The sequence below is a fragment of the Poecilia latipinna genome, unplaced genomic scaffold, assembly GCF_001443285.1.
Source record: "Poecilia latipinna isolate Pla-1442-1.1 unplaced genomic scaffold, P_latipinna-1.0 Scaffold998, whole genome shotgun sequence".
In the NCBI taxonomy this organism is placed as follows: domain Eukaryota; kingdom Metazoa; phylum Chordata; class Actinopteri; order Cyprinodontiformes; family Poeciliidae; genus Poecilia; species Poecilia latipinna.
The window spans coordinates 173,301-189,828 of record NW_015113614.1 but is presented as its reverse complement, the minus strand read 5'-3'; the positions used below and the strand labels follow the sequence as shown (position 1 = coordinate 189,828).

The window sequence follows — 16,528 nt, the reverse complement described above, 5'->3', positions numbered from 1 at the left end:
TATCCTCATGGTGCTTGTAGATAAGTGAGAGCAGGCTGTTATTCCACAGGAATGGTGTTCTCAAACCATTGCATGAACAGTCTTATGACCCTTAAAGTGTTAAAATGCCTGCTGGCCTGAATGCTTGACGACACTTATCTTTTAAATGAAGGATTTTAATTTACTAATTAAAAAATACAGTAAAGTTCCTTTAAAGATTCTGTGATTATTAGTTTAGATTATGATTAATTGCTGTGATTGCAGGGTGTTTGAGGTTTGGGTTCAGGGTTAGAATAATTTGGGGGATTTTATTATGGTTTAGTTTTATTTCATTGACTTTTTGTTTGTCTAATTATCTAGTTTTTATTAGTTATTGAATATTGTTTAGTTTTTCATAGTTATAGTAGTTTTAGTTTCATCATACATAGGTTAAACTTTAGCTGCAGAATTAGAAAAGGTTAAAGTATTACACTGTGATTATGTATACAATAATTGGGTAATGAATAATCAACAAAGATAGCATGTTCAAAAAATGTATTTAGTTATTATTGAACGGCTGTTTTCTCCCAAATTTTACAGTCCACCGGGAGGAATATGGAGTCATTTGAGGGAAGGGAAACTGTGTGTGAGGGGAAATGACTGCAGACTGATTAGAAAAGAATGTCAGTTTTTAATCTAAAGAAAGTTTAAGATTCTCTGAAGTTATTCTCTGTCTGGTCATTTAGCAAAGCCAAATTATTTTAGCTATCCTTACTAAAATAAATTCGAGAAAGTTTAGTCAAATTTCATCTGAAATTGTTTCGTTTTTATTCAGTATGTGTACAGATGTTTCAATTGCAATTCCAGTCAGAAATGAGTCTCAGAAAGAGTGTAAAATGTTTATTTGTCTTTTCTGAATTCCAAACGCCAAAAAAAAGAAAAGAAAAATAAATCACTTAATTAATAAAACAAGAAATGTTAAAAAATGGAAATGTCAGATACAAAGGAGTGAGGTTAGCCACACTTACAAATCATTCAGCTGTACAACTGAAGACAAAAAGAGAGGACTATTCAGCGACTCTGGGCTGAATCCTCATTTCTACTGGCTCCACATTCAGACTTCTTCACACGTTACCTGAATTGGTCCCCGAGTTTTCCTGACTCAACATTACAACCACATCTTTAAAGAACCACCTGGAACAAAGACTTGAACGGAGCTGAATTATACGAGGAGAGCAGAAAGAAGCAACTCAGCAGTTGAACTGGTCTGGGCTCAGCAGCTGGAGAAGATGGGAACTCTCTCCAAGCTGCACCAAAAGAAGAAGAAAAAAAAAACACTTAAATGAGCAAGAAAGAGAAGAAGCAGTGTGGCCGAGCTGCGAGGAAGGAGCATGATTGGTAGAAACATAATCCTCGTTAAGGAGCGCACAGAGCTTCTTATAGAAGCTCGTATAAAACAACAGAAATTTTTTTAAATACAAATAGATGAAGCACAAAGATTTGGCCCACTCGGGGAAAAAAAAAAAAAAAATATGATTTTAACCTCAAAATTCTGACTTTTTTCCTCAGAATTTCCACTTTAATCTAAAAATAGTCAGAATTATTTTTCTTTTCAGTGGCCCTAAATCCTCTTCTGTAATGAAGTCATGATTTACGGGAGGATTTTTTTTCCAGGAAAAAAAAAAAATAGAATGAGGCATCAGATTTAATCTTAAAAAATAACACTGGAGCTTCTGCCTGATCCATGCGCTGCTCGGCGCTCCTCTCCCTGCTGTTTGTCTTTTCATTATTATTTTTGTGCAGGAGAAAATAAAATCTGGAACAGAGGCAGACAAACTAAAACAAGCTTTTCTTATTTACAGAGAATACAGGTTATTTCTTTGCATGAGCGCTCCCCTCTACCCAACCGCCTCACCCCCCCATCCGGGTTCAGTTTGTGAGCCTTCATCTGCTGGGTTAGGACACCCAGGGAGTCAGAGTCGGGTTTTTATTCTTTTTTTGCAGGAAGGAAAATCTGAGAGGCTCGAGTTGAGCTGAGGAAGCTGAACAGATCCCTGGAACTAGAAGCCTGGCTGCTCCACAGTCTGTTGGGTTTTCTTATTTAAATACAGCACTTCTGGGGTCAGCCCCGCCCCCAGCAGCAGTTCCACCTGAGCCCTGAAGGGCTGCAGGGTCGGAGGGGGAGGACATGGGGACAGCGGGTAGGTTTTTTTGGGGATGGAGGGCGGCGGGTGTTTAGAGGTTATCCCCAGGCTGGTACTGAGGCTCGGTGGCTGTGAAGTAGTCCTCCAAGAAGGCCTGCAGGTACTCGAAGGTGGGCCTCTCCTCGGCGTCCTTCTTCCAGCACTGCAGCATGAGCTCGTGCAGCGAGCTGGGGCAGTCCTGGGGGCACGGCATCCGGTAGCCCCGCTCCACCTGCTCCAGAACCTCACGGTTGTTCATGCCTGGGGAACCAAACGAGAGCAGAGTGAGGCCAGACACAGGCTCCTGAGCCACAACAGACACGTTAAGGCCGTTAAAACGGGCCGTTATCAGGTCTCCTGGGTGACCCGACTGAGTGAGCAAACACCCAGTCAGCAGTAAAACACACAGACACTCACTGAATCCTGCAGATCAGATTTTAGAGGAGAAATACGATAGAAAGACATGAGGGAATATGAATCTGTGGTGTTGCAGAACTCAGCGTTCCTCTGCAAACTAGAGATGAACTGATCCACTTTTTCACTTCCGATACCGATACAGATATCTGAGGTTTAGTATTGGCCAATACCGATCTGATACAGAAAAACAGCTGAACTGACTGAAAATGTTTCTGTTTTTAAACAGACATAAATGTACTAAATTACATTTATTTGATAACTGCACCAGCACAGCACACTGACATACACCAACAGCTTCACCAGTTTGGTCAAACATGTAAAAACAACTTGATTTTGTTCAGTCAGTGGAATTAGAACAGCCAATGGAAAATCAATAATAAATTCTATTTTCACTGAAGGTCCAGAGCAGGGCACATCAAGGAGCAACACAACACACCTGTAGCTAATTATTAAGAATGTTCTCATTTAAAGGGACAGTCATCATTAATCAATCTGAGTGGCATGGCTTTGATTTGCCTGGGAAGATCTATAAATGGCGCCATGTCTGAGCTGATGTGCCAATTGTTGTGGTGCTAACTACCGTTAGCATACCAGTCGATAGCAACGCTGTTCTCTCCATTTTATCACAGGCGTGGCCGAACCAGGACAGAAAAGAATTAGGGAGGAACCCCAAACCAACCAACAATAATCAATATGTTTTATTGATTGGACTTTACATTTATGTCCTGTGTGAGGGGGAGCCATGGCCCCCTCTGGGTCCCCCATAGGGAACCATCTGTGTTTAGATTTAGATTGTTCTGGTTTTTCCGACTGGAAACGATAACAATTGAGTTGCAGGAACATGAAGAACTCTGAGTGCTCCCAGTAGAACCGGATCTGGAGGGAGTCAGGTTCTACTGAATGATGGCTGGATGTTTCATCACGGATCATCAGAGCTTCTTAATGAGCCAGTAGCTGTGTGTGCTAACCTTCATCACCTCAGCCTGTGGAACAGTCAGTCAGACAACATTATCCAGACCATCCTTCCACCTCCCAACTTGATTGACACTCAGCCAACCTCAGGACAGACTGTGCCATCTCCTCCTCTCTGTTGGACATGAGACCGTCCCAGAGGCCAGTGGCGGCAATTAGCTGTTATTTCCCCGTCTTCTTCTGGCAGTGAGACAAAGGTTAGCCAGGCTGAAAGGAAGCTTTTACTCTCATAAAGAGCAGGAAGGGCCAGAGGGATCAGTGTGTGCTTTAGTAACAGCTCTGTGTTCTGAACAGGACAGGCTTGTCCTTCATCACCACGGATCAGTGAAGGCGGCGCGGCGGGCTGAGGGCTCTCACCTGGGTACGGCACGCGGCCCTTTGTCACCAGCTCCGTCAGCAGGATGCCGAACGACCAAACGTCTGACTTGATGGTGAAGCGGCCGTACAGTGCCGCCTCCGGGGCCGTCCACTTGATGGGAAACTTTGCTCCTGAAAACAAAACAAAAACCCAGCAGGTCAGATAAAATTCAACATTAAAAGTAAATCTATCGTTTTTACACAGAATCATCTTCCATCCCTTCAACCAACATGCTCTGATACGAGCAGCTGAGACTAACTTTGACACAATTATTGCTGGAGAACTCCACAAATCTGACCTATAGGGAAGTAAGAAAGTCATTACTGAAGCAAAACCAGGAGAAGTCCTGTCTGCAGGAGACCGAGTTCCCTGAACGCACCGTCTCCACAGCACAGCATAACGGTGGCAGCATCTTGCTGAGGGGAAGCTGCAGTTAGAGCTGTTAGAGGATCTAAGCAACTCGAGAGTCTTTTACAGCAATCTATGTCACAGGATTCAGACAGGTTGTCAGGGCAATGCAGAAAAAAAAAGACTCATATCTCAGTGAAACTTAGAGAGACAAATTAAGCTGTGAGCATGTGGACCTGGCACTAGACGTAAAATCAGGTGGTAAAACATGAAAAGCTTCCCAAAGACCTGCAGCTGTTCTGCTAGTAGACGTTGGTTCTACTGACTGAACACAAAAGTAAGCCACACTTTTCAGATTTTTATCTGTAAAAACATTTTAAAAACAAAACAAAACAAAAAAATCTAAGCTAATGCTCTACTTTGTTTTTATCCATCATACTGAAGCCTGTGAAGGTAACAAGAGGACATGAGTAAAAGTTCAGTGGAATGCATAATTACAAGGCAGAGCAGCAGAGGTGGAAAGAACTTTAAAGAGGATGAAAGGCATATAAAGAGCAGACAGAAGGAGAGAGCTCACTGACAGACTGAAGCTCAGCCTGATTCTACAAGCTGCTGCATCATGTTCATCAATCCCTGAACTATTTCTGATCAACAATGAAGGCGTGACGTCTGCTGTGTGTTTTTGCACACTTGAGGTCAGACTGAAAAAATAGATTTCTTAAAGAGGCGGAATTCTGTATTTCCTAGGTACATAGTGACATTTTATAACAGAATAAAGTAACTATGTTAAACTTCTATATATCAAATACGACTAAAAAGAAATTTGCCTTTGCCTTGAAATTGGGTTTCTGTCCCTTTAAAAACTCCTGCTGTTCCTGCTACTCTGCCTTCAAGAAGTTATCACAACATGGCTCCTCTACTAACCCTTTAACAATCTTTTTACGAGCACTGCACTGAAAAGTAGCTCAACAGTTCCACCAGGTGTTTGCTAATCGCTACTGGCTAGTCTGAAGGAGCTGAGAGGAAGAAGAGCTGCTCTGTGAAGCAGAAGCCCAGAGGCTTGGAAACTGCAGCTCTGAGAAGGAGGCTCGTTCTCAAAGGCAGCGCTGGGTTAAACTAGGTGTTTGCAGAGCTGAATTGTTGCCATGGAGATTGAAGGATTCCTGAAACATGCATTAAAGGATCAAGCAACACTCCTGGTATGATTTTGATGAGGGAAAAACATGATGACATGATGTAAAGCAAAAAAAAAAGTAGCTTTTGCAGAATACTGCCCCTTTAAATTTCAGTTGCTTCTATCTGTGGACATGTCCAACATGTGGGCTGAATGTCAGTTGTGTTGTAGGTGGGAGTCTTCAGGATGAAGAACATGTGTTCAGTAAAATGACTTCATCTGTTTTAGGTTGCGTTTCCAGAGGCAGGACTGGATGTACTTTATGCTGGCAGCTGTAAACCTCTCTGTTTTTACCACTGCTTGTTTTTCTCCCTTATTTTAACAGCGGTCAGGAGAAAGACCTGATGACTAAAGCTAAAAAAGCTCATCCTACTAAAAGGCTTGTAAAATATGTTCACTCCCCAATCAGCAGGCGAACGGCCTTCTGATCTGAGGTAAGGAGGAGGTTCTGGTTCTGTGGAGCTGTGAGGAACTACTGAGACCTGCAGTGGGTGTGCTGTGTGTTTATCTCTCCAAGTAGATTTCCTGCACACAGTCAGGCTGCTGTAGTGTGTGTGAAAGTGTGAGCGGTGCGGGGAGGGAGGGAGCCCAACCTTGCCGGGCCGTGTACTCGTTGTCCTCGATTAGCCGGGCCAGACCGAAGTCGGCGATCTTACACACCAGGTTGTCTCCCACCAGGATGTTAGCCGAGCGCAGGTCTCTGTGGATGTAGTTCATCCTCTCGATGTAGGCCATGCCTGCTGCCACCTGAAGAACAGAGGGGGAAAATGCATTGGCAAGTTGAGTAAAAGGAAAAAAAGTGTGTTGGAAAGAGGTGCTAAAGCAACAGGGTTATCTGCATGAGTTTGATTCTGCAGTTGGAGCTTTAAAAGCTGCCACACTGAGCGATTCAGGACAAAAGGAAAAATGAAAGAAACAGTAACTGTGTGTTTCACATGGGACATTTTATGACATGGTGATGATGAGGAGTAAAATCTGCTTCAAAACTGTCCAAACAAAGGACTCTGAAAAATTTTACTCAAAAACACAACAAACAAAAAACAGATGTGCAAAAGTTTTCTGTAAGATCAACTCAAAGTAGACACTCAAACTGTTCTGTGCCATATTTTTCTTAGGCTCAGACAGAATGAAGAGCATTTCTAACCCTGTCACAGAGGTTGGTTGGTGTGATGGTGTTGTAAGAACCAGGGGGTGGGCAGAGCACTCATGTTGCCCCCCACCCCCTCCCCCACAAAATCATAAAATGCCGCCCTGAGTGGTTGCCCATGTGGTTCATATCAGAAACCACCACTGATTTTATGCTTAAAAGTACATGTAGAAATATGAGCGTTGAGGCCGATACACACCTGTGCTGCCATGTCCACCAGGTTGGGCAGCTTCAGCGCTCGTCCCTCTCCGTCCTTTAAGAAGTCCAGCAGGCTGCCTGCAGCACACAAACACATGCAGCTGAAAACGGTTTCCCTTTCCCTGCAACCTTAACCCAAACCTGCTGTTCAGCCTCCACACACTGCATCTAACAAATCTGACAGACTGAGTCTGTGGGTTGGGACTGTCTGCTTCAGGTCATCAAAAGCAGCGACGGCTCCGAGGGACAAACAGGACCGGTGGCTTCACAAAGACTCAAAGTTCACAGAGCTTCAGCTTGTTTTAAAAAGACACTGGAGCATTTCAGGGTGCAGAGATGGATGCTGATCAGATGCGGTGATGATGCACATCAAAGCTTCCCTTCGTGCACGTCCTCAGCTCGCTCTGCGTTCTCTCTCTGAATTACTGCTTGGATCCTTGGCTTTGATGGTCGTAACGATCTGCAGTCCGTTTCACCAGACCAGAGCGGCTGCTGCTCCGCAGAGGAACAGAAGCAGCTCAGACTAAATGAAACAGACTTCACAGAGACTCCAGTGGGTCACTGTCCTGGACTTTCTACTGGGCTGGAGTGTCAGGCTGCAGGTCTGGGTGAAGGTCAGACCAGTGGGGTCCACATCTTCAGCAATGAGGGCCGAAAATGTGACATGGAAAGTTGCTTTTTCACCTGTTCAACAAGAAACTGCAAAGCAGTTTGATATTGTGTAGGAAAAGGGATCTGAAAATCCTTTTAGATCCAAACTTATGTTTGGATTTTATAAAGGGTCTAAAAGAATGCAATGTCCCAATTCTTGCTTTATTCAGTCAAGTTTAAAGTCATTAAGCAACTTACTGAGTTTTTGGAAGATTTTAACAAAGACAGAAGTTCCTTCTGTTTGCTCCAGAACATGCCCTCAAGCATTAATGATAAAAAATTAATGTGACATCTGTCCATTTCCTTTTATAATAGTTCTATTTTCTGGTGAACTGCACATGAGAAAGCTACTTAACTGAGGCGGCTCCATAGTTATGCAGCGCAGCAGTACTCTACACTGTGCCGATCAGTGGTGAACATACTTAAATAAAAGCAGAGCTAATGTTTTGTTCAGGACTTTTGCTGACCTTGGAAATTTTCAGCACCTCGAAATCAATTTTCTAAAATTCCAATGCACCAATTTGCTTAGCTGCTTAACAAACCTTGGATTGAAAAAAGTTCGACAGCTTTGTCGAAGTTTTGGTTATTGAATATTCAAGTAGTTAAACGTTTATATACATGCTCTTATTTTGAAGAGGGTGAAGACAGCAGCAGTTCTGTTTCCTCTCCTCATGTTCTGACTCTTTTTCTCCAATGATTTTATTTAAAAAAAAAACAGACCCGAACAAAATAAAACACGAACAGCAGAGAACAAATTCTAAACATAAATACAATAACTACATTATTGAACATCAATACTTGATGCTCAAGGACCGTGGTCTTTCAAGGACAGGTATAATTTAAATTGAAGTTAGCGCTTTAGAATCAGTTAGCCCTGTGTTAGTGTAGCGGTTTAGCGTTAACAGAACTGATGTTTATGATTGGTGCCTCTTGCTCTTCAGTTATATTCATCGATATACATGAAGAGATTGATTAATCTACAGATGGAATAAAAAGTATGAACATCCGGATCAATTAAAAAGTGGAACATTCATTATTTCATCTGTGAAAAGCAGATCTTATAGAAAACCTGAAATTTAACTGATATCTACTCTTGAAAACCACATGATCCTCCCCAGCGCATCTCCATGACGACCAGGCTTTTCCATGTGGCGGTACCTTTGCTCATGTACTCTGTAACGATGTAGATGGGCTCCTCAGACACCACGGCGTACAGCTGCACCAGCTTGTCGTGGCGGAGTTTCTTCATGATCTGAGCCTCCTCCAGGAACGACTCGGGGGACATGGTGCCGGGCTTCAGCGTCTTCACCGCCACTTTGGTGGTGCCGTTCCACGTTCCTGCTCACATGCACACGCATATACACACACACACACACACACACACACACACACACACACACACGCCGGTGTCAGCACAGCAGGAGCATCTGCTGCCATTCACACTGCGTCAGGTACACAGGGAGTCGACGGGAGGCAGGCATGCACAGGGGGGGAGTCGGGAGGGCTTTCTTTGAAATGTCATGCAATACAGAGTGAGATCGGAGATGATGTGATTTAAGTTGCTTTCTGACGACATAAACACAGTGAACTGAACCTTTACTTTGAGATGGGGTTCCTACGTAGTTTCCAAATCATCATTCCAAACTTTCCAGATCCAAATGTTTACAGATATTCTCACTCAGCAGGTCTTAATGCTCAGTTATTATTTTATGATGAAGTTCAATGTTTTATTCCTTTTTTTTTTTTTTTTTCGCTTGGTTGTTCATGTTTCTGAATGATGTGACCGTAATGAGGTTCTGTGTGAACGGTTTACGACCTGCCGACTGCATCATCACAAGAAGCTAACAAAAATAAATCACAACTAACAGTAACTTCTGTAAAGATATGTTTAGATGTTTATCTAGAAGGAGTGTTGGGATTGTGATGTGATGATATCAGTTCAGAGCTTCCATAATTAGAATTTTTATTCTTCGTTTACGTCCAGATTTCCTGCACCTGTCTTCTTCTGGTGTAAAATTATGATGCATGTCTCAATCAATGACAGGCTGTGACTTGATCATTCTGACTAACGGAATTAGTTCCACGTATGAAAGTGGGACAGATCAGATTTTTTTGAGAATTGTGCCGTTCAGATTACCATGAAAAAGTCGGATCAGGCTTTTATAGGGGCAAAAAAACAAACAAAAAAAACAATCACAGGTTTGGGTGACATTTTCCTGCTGAGTGACTGCAGCCTGATTCTCAGATGGGTTTTGAACCGTTTTCATGTTGATGACCCAATCCACAGTCATGCATTACAAACATGCCACTATGTGAACCTGAACATTTCAGTCAACTAATAAAAACATCGTCATGAATTTGAAAAATTCTCTTTTTGCTTAAAATCCATAATTAAATTTACTTTTCATTTAATTTAGTCTAAGAATGAAACAGAAAAACAGATTTGTTCCAGACTGCAGGAACCCTGCTGTCTGGAACTCTCACACTCCCTCCTCTGATCTCACTCTGAGTCAAAGATACACACTGGAGAGGGGATGTTAGTATGGCATGAACTAACTAACTGAGTTTGGAATGAGTTGGAGGGATTTATTCAGTAATCACAGATAGCTGCTGTCAGCGGAGCAGCTGGGTGGAGGCCTCCTGCTGATCAACAGCTCACCGCCTGTCCTGCTGGGAATGTCGACATTCAAACATCTGCAGTCCCTGAAAAACTATTCACACCCCTTGAACATTTTTTGCATTTTGATTGACACAACGACCAACTTCAATGTGTGTTACTTAGTTACAATAGTTTGGTCAAGAAAAATGGTGAAAAAAAAGTCTTAGTCTTTAGGAGACTAAAGACTTGCAGCTGGGATTGAAGTAAAAGGTGATTCTAGAGGGTGTGTGTGCATGTGTGTGTGAGAGAGGGGTGTCTTGTTTTGTATTGACGAATCACATATAATAGATATAATTGGCTCCCCCCAAAAGGAGAAAGAAAGCAGTGGTGCTCATATCTGGATGTGTAGACGTTGAGGAACAGATTTGCTGGTTGAATCAAGGAGCTGAAACTCTGTAAGGAATATTCCAGAACACCTGAGAGCCGCTGTCTCCTGAGGAACATGTGAAAAAGGGAAGCTCAGGTTTTATTTGGATTTTTTTCTGATTTTCTTACCGTAGAACACTTCAGCAAAGCATCCCGTCCCCAGCTGCTCCTCCAGGTTCAGGGCGTCTCTGCTGATCTCCCAGGCATCGTGGCTCAAGCCCACAGTGTCGGGGATGTAGTTCATGCACACGCCCGTTAAATTAAAGCACAAACCATCCGCACCCTCTACATGGTTGGGGGGGGGGGGGGGGGGGGGGGGGGGGGTCAAGGCACAAGGGTTAACTACGGGGAGAGGAGCATGCACAGAGGCGCACACGGAGGGAGGCCATGTTGGTTGGGGAAGCAGAGCCTCCTGACACAATCTGTGTTTTTGTGATTTAGAATCTTTGCTTATGATTCTCTCAGCTTCCGCATTATTCATTATTCTCCTGTTTGGATTTCAAGGTGTGTCTGGAGTCTCTGTTCCCATCCCCATTCCCCCCCAATGTGACCTCCAGAGACGGCTGGGTCCGTACCCATCCAAACCTCCCCAAACTGCCCGTTCCCCAGGCGCTTGATGAGCTGCAGCGACTCCCGTGGGATCTCCCACACATCTTTGGTTTTCACTGACAGGTCGGCGAGGCGGGGCATCCCCTTGTGGCAGGGAACCACCAAGCGACAGCAGAGGCCTGCAGCGCGGTCTGCAAGGCCACGCAGCAGCAAAGAGGAGCAGAGGGAGACATGTGCAGAGAGTTAGCAAAGAGTCCGGCTGGGCGGAGAGGACAGAGGATACAGAAGACATGGAGGCAGAGGGGGGAAAAAACACAGCAGGAGGGAAAGAAAAAGGTTTCTATTGAAGGAACATGGGAAAAAATATCCAGGTCAGAGAAACAAACAGGACAAAGATGAACCAAGAAGAAGAATTTATTTCACAATTCTACAGGAGCAGAAGGAGGAGAAGCTGTGGATCAGTTCAGATCACCAAACTAATATCAATATTAGACAGAGATGATCTGAGGAAACACAAAAAAGAGATTTCAGGAAGGAAGTCTTTCCAAACCAACCTGGTTCTATGTGAAAACTTAGCAGCCCAATAAACCCAACACCAGCCACCAAGCGTTACCCGACAACCAGAGCTTTACACTGGACTGGTTTAAATAAGCTGCTTTACAGAACAGTTCTTATTGGGTTTAACTCCAGACTTTGACTAGGGTGTTTTCATGAGGCTTTTAGAGTTAGATTCATCAGGAATCCAACTTCATGAAGTGTGTGTCTTTCTTGGCTTCCCTTCACGACATGAACTAAGAGACCCTAAATTATTATCAGTATTATTATGTATTTTCCAGGCACACAGTGTCATTTTATATCATAATCAAGTAACTATTAGGCCTGTCAGGATAACAAATTTTGCTGGATGATAAATTATCCCAGAAATTATTGCAATAAATGATAATATTGTTGTTTTCAGTGCATTTTCAAGTTATTAAATTTTTATGGCAAAATAATGCAAGACACATTCTCAAAGATCAATAAACATTAAATTGCAATGAGCATCTAACATTTAACACTGGAACTGTTAATGTGTTCCGGTGTTTACTTCATCATCCAGATTTTAGTAGAAAGAGAAAAACGTTAAATTATGCAAATAGAAATTATTGAGCTTGCAATTTAATTGTATTAATTTTTCTTAATTTATCATGTGATTAGTTGATTTATTGTTTATTGCGACAGGCCTAGTAACTATGATACCTTTAGTTGTTATAAAAAAGCTGAATGTATCAAACATGATTTTTTAAAATTAACTCAGGTTGTTTAATCATTTAATTTAATCCCTGAGAATGCATTTAATCTGACATTTTTCAATGTTTCAACTTTAAACATTCTGCTCATGTAGCGTTTTCCTCTCTCATATCGGCTCTCAGCCTCATATACATTTTATGGTATGTCCTGCTCTTGGTGCCAGTGGAACACTGCGTCCTGGTCTGGGTCAAACATGAAGCATTAGCAGCTGTTTCCATCCCACTGACCTCACATCAGCTGACGACACCTGGACGCCGCCCTGATCATGGAACCAAAACACCACAAAGCTCTGCTGTTTGCTGAGCATTGATTAAAACAGTGGATTGGAGCAGAGTTTCCGCCAGTCCCTTCATACTGATATGTAGAGGAGGACACCCCACCGGCCCCCCACTCATAATAAGGCCCTCAGGTGTTTGCACACAGCAGTAAAGACAAGATAAAGGGCTGGATGTCTCCTGTGGGAGGATTAATGCTGCGGACCGGACCATCAAAGCCCATCTGGGCCACCTCAGCTCCACGCAGTGATCGATACATCAATACGCCACTGCGTTCACTCCGCTCATAAAACCCATCAATGTGAGGCGGGTTGCTACGCAGCGAGTGTGAAAACAGAGCCCAGGGAGAGATCAATCTGAGATTAGCTCTGAACTCTGATAACTGCTCTGAAAAAACAAAAATCACTCAACACAATGTTTAGGTAGGAAAAAGTTCAAAGGAATCATGGAATTTTAAAAGTAATGAAAGAAAAGAAATAAAATAAAAACAAGCTGATTGTTTTAAGTCATTTTGATCAGAATCTGAGTGGAGCTGCAAATAAAAAAAACTACCCATAGTTCTACACTAAAAACATCTGCTGCACACCAAAAATAAACCGTTCTTCCATCAGATCTGCTGTAGGCACAGTTCTGATCCTAAATCACAGGAAATGTCTGAAACATGCCAAGCCTGACAGTTTTCCACCTTAGCATTTGGTTTTATTTACTTTCATTTTTTCTACATAGGCCAAACAACAAGTATGTCGTTGCTTCTGAGAGCTTTAAAGAACGGTGTCTGTATATGATTGTCACAGAAGAAAAGCCAATAAACAGCAAGATGCCAAACAAGCAGAAGCCCTGAAAAGAGTTGAGGTCTGATGTGGATCCAGACGTCACCCAGAGTCGATACGAGGCAGAAGGATGGTTAGAGAATCCATGTTGTTGACCATGCAGGTCGATGAGCCAATGTGCCAACTAGAGCGTGTCAAAGAATCTCCCTTTTCCCCATGAGGGGGAGCCAGTGGGTGGGACGGGAGACAGTAAGACATACAGTCACCACAGTGACTCCAGCTGTATGCACATATAGGAACGGAGCGGAGTGAAAAGTTAGAGGATGAATGAAGACTAAAGCAGTGAAGGTCCGTCGCTGTGAGGATCTAATACTCCATCTCTGAGCAGCTCACAGCGATGGAACTGGAGAACCTATATAGTCTGCCGCGTTGCAAATTACAGTGAATATAGTCAAAGAAGAAGAAGAAGCTGACATGGAGCCGTTTGTAAAGTTACAGTCAAAAATTAACAGCAATAATCTGGGTTACTTTATGATGGCTCACAGGTCCAAACGAGCTGCAGACACATGTATGATGCCAACTCCAGAACACCCAAACACAAAAAACAGATGCAACAGATAAACGCTGCAAGCACAAAAAAATATGTGACAATAACAGAAAATAGAAGTAAAAAAATTCAATCAACAAAATGCTGGAATCACAGGAGAAAAGGGGGGAAGTACTGCAAATAGTAAAAAACAACTTAATGGAAAGTTGCTCTAAAGGTTGCATTGAAAGTCCATTAAAAGTGCTAACTTGGCATTAAAGTGTCATTATTTACAAAATAACACAAAGTCGGTACTTCTAATGGAGTTTAAATGCAACCTTTAGAGCAATTTTGCATTACAAGTGTCATTATTTACCGAATGACACTTCATGACAACAGTCAGACATTGATAAAGACTCCTTCAGGTTCATGACAGTGTCATAAACACTCTGTCAAATAAAGTGTTATTGAGTTTATTTATTCAGTGCTTGAAAATAACCAGTGGAACTATTACTGGTTCTATTACTAAAAACCCGATTAGAGAAAGTTTTAATCTCCAGGTCTTAACGTGTCGTACTGCGCTGAACATTTACTGTAAACTGAACATTTTCCTAATAAACTGTAAACATGGAAAAAATGCTCTTCGTTTTACCCGAGTAGTGCTGAACCAGCTGCTGCAGCGTGTCAAACTGAGCCCTGGTGGTGATGTAATATCCTCCACTGTCCAGCTTACGAATCTTATAGTGCTTGACGTGATCTCCTTTCACATCATCCCAGTCCCGTATGGACAGGGAGAAGGCCCCTGGGGGACACACAGCGGGGGTTAGAAGGGAGGAGAGGCTCAGTGTGTGTGTGTGTGTGTGTGTGTGTGTGTGTGTGTGTGCATGTGCATGCGTGTGTGTGTGTGTGTGCATGTGCTTGCTTTACCCTTTGTGGTTTCGCTCTCTCGGATCAGATAGGTGCCCCGAGGATTGCCAGTGGACAGCAGCTGTCTCTCTGCGTCCTTGCGGCCCAGTTTACCAAAGTACCAGCTGAAAGAAAGCAGTCAGCTCAAACAGTCTGGATAACTTTTCCTTAATTCATTCAGTCCTGTGTTGGTAACATGAGTTAAAACACAGTTTAAAGCTGTAAGAAATAAAGTCCCAGAAGTTTGTTGTCTAAAAAAAAGTTATTCCCTAACGTGTTTTCCAAAATGCAAGAAAAATGTGTGATCTTTACTTTAAAGAGTGTTAGAGTAAGTTGGATAATTAGTTTTTTTTGTTTGTTTAGAAACTGTATTAATCAGTGGTTACACCCAGTGCTGCATGCTGTAGTCAAACTTTATTTGATTTACTTTAGTTTCTCTTTGGTTTATGCTGTTGCGTTTTTAATTAGATCAGAATAGAGAAAACATTTATTTATGTGTCTTAAGAGGCAATAATAACTAAAGCAGTTTAAATGTGAGTTTATTCTCTCCATTATTTCTCATTAATATGATTATACTGATCATTTTTGACATTTCATTCAGGTTTTATGTTATTCACTGTTTGGCGATATAAACCTGCTTGTTTCTTGGTTCAATTTCTACAAAAGAACTTTGTTTCCTTTGATTGTATAAAGTTATAGACTAATAAAACCTGACTCACTGATTGGTAGATTGATAAGGTGGGTGGAGCCTAATCTAACACCTGTCTGAGTGGGCTCACAGTGCAGTCTACCCTAACTGACTCAAACCAGTCCCATTCCTCCGTTCTGTTACAGCCTCCAATAAAAACCATTAAAGACCAGAACTTACTCTTCAGCTTGGATGGAGTCTACTGGAGCCACGTAGTTACTGGGGATGTAACCGCTGCCCCCGGTGGTCAGCGAGCGCGCGTCCCACCAGTCCCCCTCACTGAAAAACACACAGACATCACTGTCATTGGTCGGTTTGTAATGCATAATGAAGCAACAACGGTTCAACATGTGATAAGTCACATTTCCATATGACCTAGCGTGATTTTCTTACAAAACTCTGCCAGAAATGATTATTATATCGTTACATTCCATCCTCTCAGTCCTTCTCCTGTATTGTTCTTAAGTCCCACTTCCTCGTTATTTGCCAATAATTAGTCTTTTCTCTATACTGGAGAACTCTAAGTAAAAAAACATGGTGCTGTTTATCTTGAAGTCTCATTTGCAGCTGCTTTTGGCGTAAGACAAAACATAACGCACATATCATCTGAAATCTGCAGAAGTTATTACACTGATAGATGTTTTAGCAGAAGACACAGGGCTGGATGATAAAAATAAAACCCCATGTGAAGGCGGCTGACTGACGCGCAGACACTCTCTCAGGATGTTGCACCAACAGGGTAAAAGCAGGAAGGAGTCTCAGCCGGCGGAGGAACATCTTTCCAGAACACGGCTGTGTTTTAGTGTCTCCGGCTCAGATTTTAAAACACTGCTTCCTTGTGCTGCACGTCTCTGTCAGACAGGTCTTCATGCCAATCACGTTGCTCAGAACTTCCTCCAGTTCTAAAGGAGGAAGACACGTTTGAATAATGTGCATCTCTGTCTCCATGTCAGGGCGAGTCAGACTCTAAAAGAAGCATTTACAAGGTTTGCTTCATCCAGAGCAGCTAAACAATAAGCTGCTTCTCTTGTCTCTGGAATAATGTCCACCTGATGGGTCACATGTGTTCAATGAGCTCAGTGAGAACTGCTGG

At 42.6% G+C, this 16,528-nt stretch overlaps 1 protein-coding gene across 5 annotated transcripts in view; it reads right to left on the bottom strand.

The window, feature by feature from the left end:
* Positions 1–1,572: 1,572 nt before the first annotated feature.
* The window catches only part of fynb (FYN proto-oncogene, Src family tyrosine kinase b), an 81,986-nt gene continuing 67,030 nt past the window's right edge, over positions 1,573–16,528 (bottom strand). For 3 of the 5 annotated variants that reach the window (XM_015050544.1, XM_015050542.1, XM_015050543.1), the window contains 10 exons: positions 15,616–15,714; positions 14,769–14,872; positions 14,494–14,643; positions 11,007–11,171; positions 10,561–10,716; positions 8,565–8,744; positions 6,757–6,833; positions 6,004–6,157; positions 3,888–4,019; positions 1,573–2,402 (listed from right to left, as the gene is read on the bottom strand). In XM_015050544.1, coding sequence (XP_014906030.1) covers positions 2,194–2,402; positions 3,888–4,019; positions 6,004–6,157; positions 6,757–6,833; positions 8,565–8,744; positions 10,561–10,716; positions 11,007–11,171; positions 14,494–14,643; positions 14,769–14,872; positions 15,616–15,714 — 1,426 coding nt within the window. In that variant the 3' untranslated portion in view covers positions 1,573–2,193. The remainder of the gene's footprint in view (positions 2,403–3,887; positions 4,020–6,003; positions 6,158–6,756; positions 6,834–8,564; positions 8,745–10,560; positions 10,717–11,006; positions 11,172–14,493; positions 14,644–14,768; positions 14,873–15,615; positions 15,715–16,528) is intronic. The other 2 variants (XM_015050547.1, XM_015050546.1) reach the window with 2 other exon arrangements.